Here is a 12,863-nt window from a genome sequence, read left to right as displayed (position 1 = left end):
TCTGGTTTTATATTTTGATTACAATTCTGCAGCTGGTATTTGTTTCACATGAAGAAAAAGCTTTTAAATCTTTTGTTGATTTTGCTTAATTTGATTAAAAATACAACACAATTCAGTACCAAAGTAATGAGACTGAAACTTGTTGTTGTGCTAGTCCCAATAAGTGGTCATCTACATAAAATGAAACTTTGTGGTTATTTCAGTGGGTGATGGTGGCCAAAGAGGTTTTATTACCATTTCAATCACAACATGATCCCACTATTTGAACACCAATTTGTACTAGGATTGTCTTTTGGTGGCTGCAATGTTCAGTGCAACATGTCCATGTGTACAATGTACCGTATCATAACTCATGTTCCAGTTTACTTGCCTAATGAAACCTTGTTGTGGAAACCATGTTTACAGAAGCAATGTAAACTAATAATAAAGCCAGTGGGGTAGAAAGAGGAACAAAGAAATGTAGAATTATATGATAGCTAGGCTAGATAGACAGAAGAAAAAATGAAGACACGCAAACCTACAGTGAGCCTGTTGTAAGCTTGTTACCCAGTTATTGAAGTGACCACACGATAGGAACTGTGGCTGAGTTGAAACATAACGGGAAAAACACAGTTTAATTGTATCTTTCAGAGAAAAACAACATTCTTTGGGATATGAATGTGTTTAGGAGCTAGAGAAGCCACACATTAACACCACAGTGTAGGCCAAAGGGTAATTTTAGCTTCATGATCATGCTGCTGTGTTTGTGTTGTGGTTTTGACATTCTTTTCTTTTAAAATAAAAATAATAAAACAATAATATGCTATTTATTTTCGCGAGATGGATGATAAAAACAAAATGTACCATAATAAAAAGCATTTATCGTGTATTATACAAAACAGACAAAAACCAGGAGGTCTGAACTGCATGCCTTTTGATTTTCTCTGGCCTTACACAATTTGTGCAGAAAAAGCTTTATAATGGTAATGTTGTCCAGGAGGAGGGAACTGAGCCATGGTGGTGATGCTGTGTATCCTACACTTCTCTTTCATCTCTCCAATCATGACAAACAATAAAACAATAGTGTAACTGCCTCAGAAGTGCCAGAAAACAAGGCTTGATGTTGTGCTGTCCTATCCAGTGCAGACACAGGTAAGTGTTTGAATCAAACCAGATGCTCTCCCTCTGCAGCACTGCTGCTTTATAGCTATTTTACAATGTCATGTAAAAAATTTTAGGATACAGACTCAACCTTCCCCAGAAACAACATTCAATTGAAAAGAGCTGAGAAGAGCTGCCAGCACAGTGTCTGAAAAACTGGCTTGACATCCAACACATTTTGGACTGAGCTACCGCATACTTCATTGTTCTCCTGGATTTATGAAACTGTTTTTTTTTTTTCAGAAAACATACATGCATGCACATCTGAGAATTAAAGCATTGTGAAAGAGAAGTAGACATGCCTCAATACAAATCCAGTCTGACCTCTGTCCTAAATACTCCCACTACTGTGTATCAGCCCTTTTATGTTCTTATCACAGAAAAGCAGTGGAATATGGACTTTGACTGGCTGGTTAGAAACGCCCAGTGGGATGCTAACAGGAATGGGAGGAATGTCTGTAGAATAGCAGCTGAGACGGTGGATGGGTCTGGCTCCATATGCTTAGCAATCTCTGCAACTCAGTGTGCTGAAATTTTGTAATGTTTTCGCTTAAATGCGGATGAATTATTTAGGCAACATATTAAAATTCAATGGGAACACTAGGCTTTGTTCAGCAAGTATTTATGACAAAACAGTCAAGGAAGTCTTCACTAAAAGAACTTGTCAAGTACTGCCTGTTCTGCTGCAGCCTGGTCACCAGCTTCACCCTGCATCTTCTAGGCTGGGTTGACAGACAGCAGACATCATGACTGGAGCATAGTTGCTTTAAGGTTCCCATCTCTGGCTTTTTGGTCTTCACCAGATTGGAGAGAAACAATATGGTCTCCTATGGCATCCCCTCAATGGATGATATGTTGGCAGTGAGCGTGGGCCAACTCTGGGCCACAGAGGCACATGGGGGCTTTGTAGCCTCAGCCCAACAACTAGCTGCTCAGTCTCTGATAGAGCAGGGTGAGGTTTGGTGAGAGCAGCTGTTTTCTTGGCTGCACTCTCCAATATCACTGAGTCACCAATGGCCCCCCAAGAGGAAGTGGATACCCTCTCCTATGAAATCCAGAAACCACTACTGACAGATGATATTCCTGGATCTGCACCCACTAGGCCCATTAATTTTATAAAGAACACTTAATGAAGTGATGCTGGGCGACTAGTTCACCACAATAGATTTTAAACGTGCTTATTTTAATGCTTCTTTATTGTCCAGATCCCAGATGTTTCTGCAGTTTAAATTTTAGGTGAAATCCTGCAAGTGCTATTGATTACTGTTCTGCTCTTCCCTAGTTCTCTGCACTGTTTATGTGAGTCTGCGGAGAGAGCAGTTTGAGCCACTTTGGCAAAAAGAAAATTTGCAGAAGACTGGAAGAGCACAGAATTCGGCTCTTCCTTTAATGACTCATTCTCAGCCCAAACTGTCTAGTTCATAAACAGGCAACCAAATTCTCCACTTTTATCTAGTTAATATCACAAAATCTTCTACACCAGTCACAGGATGTTATTTTTATGTTTATTTTTATTAATATCACATAGATACCAAATTAATCCTGTATTTTTCCACGTTATTCATAAATGCTGTTTCATGTCCACAGTGAGGCTCACTGCAGGCACTAGGATTCTCAGAGAGTGGCTAAATGATAGTATGGACATTGTGGAAAAATTGACATTATAGCCTTGTGCCCACTCTATACTGCCACCTCTGTAAATGTATGCTAAACCTCCAACTATTAATACATTATATAAGAATGTAAACGAAAAAAGAACTTACAAACAAAAGCAATGTTTGGAGATCGAAAGTGTGTCTGAACTGTATACAGTACTGTGTTCTGCTCACCACTTTACATTGGCACAGGCGTGAAAGGAGAGTTTGCATGCTCACATTCCACCACAAAGCCCAATACACAGAGCACATCTGACAAATATGCAGGTTGATACTGATATCCTCAGTGGTACATGACTTTCAGTAAACCGTATGTTACTTTACAACCAAGAAGGGCCACAGAGTGGGAGTGACGAGAGAGATAGACCAAGAGACAGAGAAAAGCATGGGTGAGGGGGCAGAGAGGCGAATGGAGGGCAAAGACTTTGAAATCTGAACCAGACTTGAACAACAGTGCACTCTCTTCATACAGACTGACAGCGATACATTAGCCAAACAAATCAGTCGAAGCTGATACTCCACTTAGAGCCAGGAGACCAGAGCATTAAGTCCTGTTGCTTAAGAAGCCACAGAAACTGTTTCAGATCACACAATTTATGTAGTTAGAAATTGGGCCAATAATTTTTAGTAAGTTTACCTTTTTTTTTTTTTTAGTAAGTTTACCTCTTGGTAAAACCCATTGCTAACGGGTTAAAAGCAGCAGCTGCCCCCTGTGTATCATGGGAGACACTTGTTGCTATGGTATATAGGTCAACAGTGGAGTTAAACTCCCTATTTTAAATATTTTGGCCAGCAATCTCAGTCTGGGTAAAATTCCCAAATTTCCGACAAGCACACTGTTAATGTTGTGTAAAAACAAACATTTCAATATATTCTTCATTCAAAAATCAAATCACTTGTGTATCAGTCATAATTTTGATACTGGTCCAGATTAAAATTACATTTATTGGCCAAGACAGGTGACCTAACCAATGTATCATGCATCCTAATATGACAAATTGAATAATTTCTTAGGAGGAATTGTCACTCAACAGCCTCGAGTCTCACTCTAATGCACTTCTATTCATGCATTCAAAATTATATTTCTGCAGTCTGGCAGAGTTTACAAATCAGCCACCTTACTTGAACTAGGATTATTTAAATAATGTTTTTCCAATCAACATTATTGGCTGGACAGCAACACCAGGGCCAGTTCCATTGACGCGAATGTCCGTGACTGACTGACTGACTGACTGAGTGGGTGAGTGTGTGATAGTTAAATCACTGGTCAGCCGAATGCTGCTTAACTGAGTGCTGGTGTTACACCATTGGTCAGCCGGCCGAGTCTTGGAGTTTCCCCACTGGCTGTTGCTTTTTAAAATGACTGGGTACACCCAGTCACCGTTGCGTCATCAGGGGTGTTTAAAGGCAGTGTTGTAAACTTAGCGCCTTTGTTGGTAGACTTTTTACACCCCTTTAGCAACTTTTCTTCACAAAAGCACCTGGCAACAAAGCTAGCGGCTTTTTGGACAAACCTTAGCTAATTTTGTAGAAGAAAGTCGCTTGTATTGCCCTACGAATGCTAGGTCGGGCTTTCTCTCCGCAGACACACCTCTCTGTGTGTCTCATTCAGGTGACCACACAGCAGCTGATGTGGATGTGAATGAGCTTCTAACTTTCTCTCTGACTGATCATTTTAAAAGTAAATATAGTTGAAATCATAGCACAGCCAGTGTCTTTAACTCATGTTTAGGGTGATTTTGTCAGACAACAGCGTGTTTATAAAATCAGGATTTTAGCAGTTCAGAGCAGCAGCTTGGAAATGGCTCGGAAGTGACTGCTTTAGTTTCAATGGGCCGTGTTTCAGTCACTATTTCATACTTGTTCCAATGTCTGACAACAGAAACAGAAATACATTTAAAATAGAACAGCTTTATTGGAAATTCAGCTGTATTAAATTACTGCATACAGTTTGGTGCATAAGTATTTGGACAGTGACACAATTTTCATAATTTTGCCTCTATACACCACCACGATGGATTTGAACCAAACAAATGAAGATTTAATTGAAGTGTAGACTTTCAGCTTTAATTCAAGGGGTTCAACAAAAATATCACATTAACCCTTTTGGAATTACAGCCATTTTTATACATACTCCCTAATTTTCAGAGGCTCAGAGGCAATTGGACAAACCAACATAATTATACATATAAAGATTATTTTTAATACTTGGATGAAAATACTGAACCCATGGACATCATCAAATGCTGAGTTTCCTCCCTTGAAATGCTTTGCAAGGCCTTTACTGCAGCTGCCTTTAGTTGCTGCTTGTTTGTGGGTCTTTCCGTCCTCAGTTTTTTTCTTCAGAAAGTGAAAAGCATGCTCAGTTGGGTTGAGATCAGGTGACTGACTTAGCCATTGAAGAATATTCCAGTTATTTGCCTTGAGAAGCTTTTGGGTTGCTTTGCAGTATGATTTGGGTCAGTATCCATCTGTACTGTGAGGCAACGTCTTGTCAGTTTTGCAGCATTTGGCTGTATCTGAGCAGATAGTATAGCCCTATAAATGTCAGAATTTGTCCTGCAATTTCTATCAGCAGTCTCATTATCAATAAACACCAATGACCCAGTTAGAGGTTTCCTAGCAAAGTCTACTCTGACTTTTCTGTTCTTGAGTGTTACCTTGTTGTAAACCCTCTGTATTTAAATTCATGAAGGCTTTTTCTGATTGTAGACTTTGACAATGATACGCCTACCCCCTCGAGAATGTTCTTGACATGGCTACATGTTGTGAAGGGGTTTCTCTTCACCAAGGAAAGAGTTCTGCGATCATCCACTTTAGTTGTCTACCGTGGTCTTCCAGAACTTTTGGTGTTGCTGAGCTCGCCAGTGCATTCCTTCTTTTAAGAATGTACCAAATTGTTGATTTGGCCACTCATAAAGTTTCTGGCTTCTGTCTGATAGGTTTGTTTTGGTTTTTCAGCCTAATGATGGCCTCCTTCATTTGCATCGACACTTCTTTGGACAGCATATTGAGATTTCCCATGAACAGCTACCAAATGCAAATTCAACACTTGGAATCAACTCCAGACCTTTTATCTGCTAAATTTGTCATGAAATAACGATGGAAAAGGCCACACCTGGCCATGAAACTGATCAATTGTCCAATTACTTTTGAGCCACTGAAAATGAGAGACATCTTGATGGCTTTGTTTCAAATCCATCATGGTGGTGTACAGAAGCAAAATCACAAAAATTGTATCACTATCCAAATAATTATGGCCGTACCTGTACCTTAGCACAGACTCTAGGAGAGAAGCAAACAGATAAAGGGTGGTCCAGCCACATAGTAGGTATTGACCTAGTCTTGTTCATCCTGGAAAATAAGATGTAAAACAATCTTTATAAAACTCGAATCTATGGCTTTAACTGCAGGTCAAGAAGGGAGACAAAGTAATGCCCATAAATTACCAAAGGAGCAGATTCAATTTCAAGCCACTGGCACAGGTCAGTGGTGCATAAATACTATACAGTACATTTTATGAACTCTGTGATATGAGCCTACACCCATGTACTGTGTCAAAATTTTGTTAATTAAGTATGGATGGTTATATTCCTATAATCACCTAAGTGTGTTTGAAACTCAGTGCAAGACATTTCGCTTGTCAAGCTAATTGAGAAGCTCACCTTTGCTTTGCTATCCTGGGCAGACATGTAGCCAACACACATGCTCTCTGTGGTGTGACTCCATAAGAACTCCACTGTGAAAATATAAAAATGTTCATTACAGAGTGAAAAGGATAATAGCAATTATAAATATACATGTGTATAAATGTAATAATATAAATAAAAACAACATGGAGACAGAGGGATGGGACTATGTTCCTAAACTAAAGTTCAGTGTTTGGCAGATGGAAATCAACAGTCTTTCCATCTGCCAGAGGAAAAAATTTGGCAAGTGACTCAGTGTGCTAAACTGCAGTAAAGTCTGAGCATGTCCATTATTATGAAAATATATGACTTGCAAGTTGTGACATAATTGCAGATGAAGGTAGAACTTCTGAGTTGAATTAGAAACTCAATTACAACACCAAAAGGATGTGGTTGACATAGTGTTTATTTTTGTAAATCAACACAGAGCCCTTTGCAGTCCACAGTGATCTGAGGCAGTCCACAGTCTGTGCAAGGGCTGATCCTTAAACAGCATCAAACAGGGTCAGTACATCACCAAGTAAGTGTTACTTTGGAGCATTTTATTATTCGAGCTGGCATAAGTTATAAAATAAATAGCACTTCACATTTGCCATCATGTTTAATTCAAGATCAAGGTGTCATTCCCTCCTACACTGGAAAAACAACTGTTCTACTTTTCCAGTGAGTTTCAACTCATCCACTGGTTTCTGTGGAACTGATGGTTTGATATACGTCATGTTAACATTAACACAAAGGGAAAAGGGTAAAGATAAAACCCACTAGCAAGTCATACGGCCTAAACTTCACACAGAACTCTAATTCCATGATGGTAGCTTTGCGAAGGGAAGGAGCATTCTCAGAAGCTCCAGGTAGAGAAACCAGAGCCACTAATACAATCAGCCAAACTGGGCAATACTCAGAAAGCCTCCACTTGTCTGAAGATTAGTGGTTGATTCCATAGTGGGAGGTCTCTGTTTGAATCTGAGATGAAGGGTGTGAAACCAGAGCCTGATTGTGCAAGTTAAAACACAGACCACCCGCCAGGAAAGCCACAGTACCTCCTCCCCCTTATCCTGACTATCTGAGGTTGGATTTTAAATAATAACAGCCAAATCTTTGCCTAACATCAGCTGTAACATTGAAGTTTGAGTGTGATCAGGCTTGAAATTATTAATGTCTTACCCAGTATACCCTGAATATTTTGAGATGGCTGAGCTTCCACAAATCTGCAGCACCGCAAGACAATTACTCCACCTAAGACACGATCTTCACTGGCCAGGAATGGGGAGCCTGGACACACAAAGAAAACAGCACAAGATGACTAAAAATGACATAAATGTGGTAAAAATGACAAGTTTCTCCTTAATCAATAAAATCTCTTTTTTAGTTCTCCACTCTAACACATTGAATCAAGGATAACCAGGAAAACACTAGACAAAACACAGCCCTTTAAATCAATTTAAGGCGACCAATGAGAAAAAAATCCTTCCATTCAGGTTGTTTGTCTTTTGGCCAAGTTAAACAACTGAAAGCAATTATTCTGTCCTGATGTATTTTTTTTTTTAGCAGACTATTAAATAAAAATACTTGACTCCATTTCTATGGGCAGGTTTTAGCACATAATAGGTTAATGATGGGTTGTGTCATTTTTAACTCCCCGCACTGTATACACTATTGTTACACAAAATTGCATTTAAAGAAAAACATCCAGCTGTATAACTATCAAAGAACTAGGCTTACTTTCTTTGACAGCCAATGCATTGTGTGGAATGAGAACCTTTCTGGCTCCCCAACCAAACTCCAGAAGAGGCAAAATTGAATGAGGTGTTGTGTATACAAAAAAACTTGGCTGATTAGTGTGACCAATAAAAGAAAGGATGACTAGGTTTGGAAAAGAACAAACTAAAAACAGCCACAACATGTTTCGAAATCCCTCTTAACAGCAAAAAGTAAAAGAAAAACAGGACCAATTGAAAAAATTGTTGTGTCTGCATGCCATTGTTTCTCTGCTGCATTGCTCACAAATTCTGGTTCTATGTCGTAATGTTTCCTTCACTCTATAAAACACTTTTTTTGATTGTAGCTTGGACAACATTCACACAAAATCCTGGTAATTATTCTACATTTAAAAAGCCTCTTAACTTTCTCATAAACATTCCATAATAACTCTGACATACACTCACCAAGAACTTTATTAGAAACACCATATTAACTGGGTGGGGCCTCCCTTTGCTCCCAAAACAGCCTCAGTTCTTCGTGGCATTGATTCCACAAGGATGTTGGAAACAATCCTTTGAGATTCTGGTCCATGTTGACATGATTGCATCACATAATACTGTATCTGCAGATTTGTCAGCAGCACATTCATGCTGCCAACCTCATGTTCTACCACATCCCAAAGGTGCTCTACTGGATTCAGATCTGGTGATGCCACTGATGCATACTAAATTCATTGTCATGTTCATGTAACCAGTTTGAGATGACTTTTGCTTTGTGACAAGATGAATTATCATGCTTGAAGTAGCAATTAAAAGATAGTAAATTGTGGCCATAAAAGGATAGACATGGTCAGGAACAATACTCATACAGGCTGTGACATTTGAATGATGACTGACTGGTATTAAGGGGCAAAAAAGTGTGAAAAAAAAAACATTCCCCACATCATTATACCGGCACCACCACCAGCCTGGACTGTTAACACAAGGCAGATTAGAACCAATTGATGAAAAAATTGTTGATGACGCCAAATTCTGACCCTACCATCAGTGTACCTCAGAAAAAAATCCAGATTCATCAGACCAGGCTCTGTTTTTCCAGTCTTCAACTGTCCAGTTTTGATGAGCCTGTGCATACTGCAGCTTCTTGGCTGACAGGAGTGAAACCAAACTTGGTCTTCTGCTGTTGTAGCCTATCCTCCTCAAGGTTCAATGTGTTGTGCATTCTGAGATTCTTTTCTGCTCACAACAGCTGTAAAGAGTTGTTACCTGAGATACAATAGCCTTTCTGTCAGATCCAATCAGTCTTGCCATTCTCCTCTGACCTATCTCATCAACAAGGCGTTTCTGTCTACAGAACTGCAGCTAACTGGATGTTCTTTGTTTTTCACACCATTCTGAGTAAACTCTAGAGACTGTGCGTGAAAATCCCTGGGGATCAGCAGTTTCAGAAATACTCACACCAGCCCGTCTGGCACCAACAATCATGCCATGGTCAGAGTCACCCATTCTGATGTTTGATGTGAACAATACCTAAAGCTCCTGACCTGTATCTCTGTGATTTAGTGCACTGCACTGCTGCCACGCAATTGCCTGATTGGATAACTGTATGAATAAGCAGGTGTATAGGGGTTCCTAATAAAGTGCTCGTTGAGTGTATTTGCATATTTTAAACATGTATGCAGTTCAATTATTGCCTTAATGTTCACTCATATCTAGCCCCTAACAATTAAAGAAGAGTGTGTGTGTGTGCGTTTGGCAGGAGTATCAATACAATAATCAATAGTTAATGTATTACACAAAAAGATCTAAAAGTACTGAGGGTGTTTTCATTAAAGATATTCTAAATAGAGAACCTGACTTCAATGTATCATGGAAGTGGCGTGAGAAGTGTTCCCATCACAGACACTGTCAACATTGGTTCTGCTAAGGTAGGATAAATGGAGCTTTCTTTAACTTAATGTGCACCTTGAAAGGAAACAACAGACGAAGTAACTTCACATTGACTTCATCCAGCCTGTCCAAATGTCTTGATGTTACAGATGTCCATGACAAAGCCAAATTGGGATGGACTTCTAAAGGAGGCCAGAAGAAGGCGAAACCACCACGTTTCCACATGTCCTTTCATCCTATGCCGTCTTCTCTGAGCTATCCCAGTGGTCAATCACAGGCACAGCAAACATAGTTAACAAGACTTTCTAAAACTGACCACTTCTGAGAATATGGCAAAAAAATTACATCTTCACATGAACTCTCATAAAACAATGATGTCTTCCAAAATTATCTGTGGCTGTCAGCTATGATGTGTGGAACATTTGAAGTCCCTATTTAAACAGCGAAAACAATCCACAAATCAAAAGCTCTTTTCTGATTCTATTATTTGTTTCCAGTTGTTAGCTCATTCCTTATGTTCTGCAAAATCTGTTTGTTAGTTTAAATATCTCTGTGCCTTACTGTGTTTCTTGCAAACACATTCTTGGTTGACAAATCTGTGTGTACGGAAAGAAGTGAGAATCAGGCGACTTGTGGGTTACTTACTGATGAACTTGTTTTGCATAGCTTCCAGCAGTGCTTGGTGGGCATCTTCAGACTGCATGGCAGCAGAGCATTCCCGTGCCAGCATGGTTCGAATAAGATGCTCCCCACAGCCTGGCAAAAGATACACAGACACAGCTGAACCTCTAACATTAACTTGTATTAACTACTTTCTTTGTTGCAAGCACATGTGACTCAATCACAACTGCACCAGATCTCCAGTGAGTTAACTTTGTAGCACATGTAGTGCAAACCATTTACGCCCAAGAATCCGAGGCACATAAAAAAAAATCTTGTTTTGATACACTAGTTGTGTTGGTATTTATCCGTTTGATGTTTCATATCTTGATGTTTAGTGAATTTTGAAGACATCAGTATGTATGAGCACTTCCTGATTACCATTTGTGATATTATGCTTGGATATTCAAAACCTATCAAAAATATTACATTTTTCAAACATTTTGTGTTATCAAGTTACATAATGGAAAATTTTGGAAAATTAAAGGATTTGCCTTTTCAGCTCATACAAAACATTTTGTGCTACTGCAGTCATTCTGAAATGTTCTTCTCAGTGTAATTAAGCTTTATTATTTCAGGTGAAGTTGACAGTCCCTGGGGGCTGCCAAGTACAGCTGCCCTGCTCAAGGGCACACTGACAGTAATTGCTGAAGAGGGGGTTTGAGTTTCTCATTCAGTTTCCCTGCCCAGATTCCCAGCTGGTGTGGGAATTTGAAACAGCAACCATCCAGTATTAATCCCCCTTCTGTAAACTCTTTGCTCTAGCTGGCTCACTGTGTAACTGCGGTGTGTGCATGCATACCTGTAACATGTATCACGATTACACATTTATGCCTCAATTCTATAATAATGGATTTTAAATTTACATGTTACCATGTATTTTTAGAAAGGCGATTTTCCCAGTTAGGCTTAAATGGCCAAACACCACAAACATTAATGTAAACGTGGAGGGTAAACAAGAAGACACTATCTTTATACTGACTGACAGTAGGGAGTTAAGACATGAAACAGTGGTAGGACATAAGCGACTGCATGCCAAATGTAAAACTTACAATTTTATCTTAACATTTCTTACAGTACACGTAGAAAAAAAACTACAGTGTAGAAGTTGTTTGTTAAAAGGACTGCGTGTGACTTAATTCAAATTAAATCACAGAGGTGCCGAGTGCCAGTGTGCTCCAGTCGCCTCCTAATTAGCACCTGAATCTGTCTGATGCTCTTCAGTTATGCTGCATGTGGTACATAGAAAAGTCCAAGGAGAGAAACAATGAATTTTGTTAGGGATTAAAGCAAACCAGGGACCATAAAAAGCATGGACAGCTTTTACAAATATCTCACCTGGCCCTCTACCATTTCCAAGACAAAGCATAGCAGGTGTGCTTTTATATATCTTAGATAACATGCTATGCACTGCTTAAAGGACTAACATTAAAGCCAATTCCTTGTTGTTGTTAAGGAAATGCCAGATACTGAATGCATGCTGCATGCTTAATATAATCTAAAAATATTAATATAAAATATTATATAATATGATCTTATTCAAATGTAAACTCACTCATACTCAGGGGAAAAGACAAGAAATCTAAAAGTGAAAACAAAGCACATTGGGCAAAAGCTCCTGTGAAAACCCATAAAGACTTAATATAGCCTTGTTGTTTCTCTAAACACAAATGAAAGCCCCATAAAATATCAGGTAACTACAACAAAACTGAATGCAGGTCAGTAACTGTGGAGACCAAATGCCTGGAGCAATTTGATGTTCTTTTTAAATGAGAGCAGGATGTTGGACTGGCCAGGTACTACGCCTTTTGTACTCTGTTAACCATAACCCACTCTGTCCCAGGCGAAATGGACATTATGGCAGCGCAAACACAGCTGAGCTGGAACTTCAGCAAGAAGCCATGTGTAAAGCAGCAACGCAACAGAGGGGAAATGTAAAAAGACAGAGGCCAACAAATGGAGATACAGTATCAGACGGCCAACACCACCAAGAGTAAACAGTGAAAGACATTAGCTGACCTCTCACTGGCCACAGCAAAGAAAAGGCCAGATGAAGCAGTCAACACATATAAAACAAAGACCCACATGAGCCCCATATTAAAAAACACACTAGAATGAGGGGTGGGAGG

At 39.4% G+C, this 12,863-nt stretch overlaps 1 protein-coding gene across 3 annotated transcripts in view; it reads right to left on the bottom strand.

Moving 5' to 3' along the window:
* Window positions 1–12,863, bottom strand: part of tasp1 (taspase, threonine aspartase, 1) — a 45,059-nt gene that overhangs the window by 12,134 nt on the left and 20,062 nt on the right. For all 3 annotated transcript variants that reach the window (XM_040139246.1, XM_040139247.1, XM_040139245.1), the window contains exons 11-13: window positions 10,720–10,830; window positions 7,649–7,756; window positions 6,461–6,534 (exon numbers count right to left, since the gene is read on the bottom strand). In XM_040139246.1, coding sequence (XP_039995180.1) covers window positions 6,461–6,534; window positions 7,649–7,756; window positions 10,720–10,830 — 293 coding nt within the window. The remainder of the gene's footprint in view (window positions 1–6,460; window positions 6,535–7,648; window positions 7,757–10,719; window positions 10,831–12,863) is intronic.

The sequence above is a fragment of the Xiphias gladius genome, chromosome 11, assembly GCF_016859285.1.
Source record: "Xiphias gladius isolate SHS-SW01 ecotype Sanya breed wild chromosome 11, ASM1685928v1, whole genome shotgun sequence".
NCBI classification, from domain to species: Eukaryota; Metazoa; Chordata; class Actinopteri; order Istiophoriformes; family Xiphiidae; genus Xiphias; species Xiphias gladius.
This window is presented reverse-complemented; position numbering and strand designations above follow the sequence as displayed.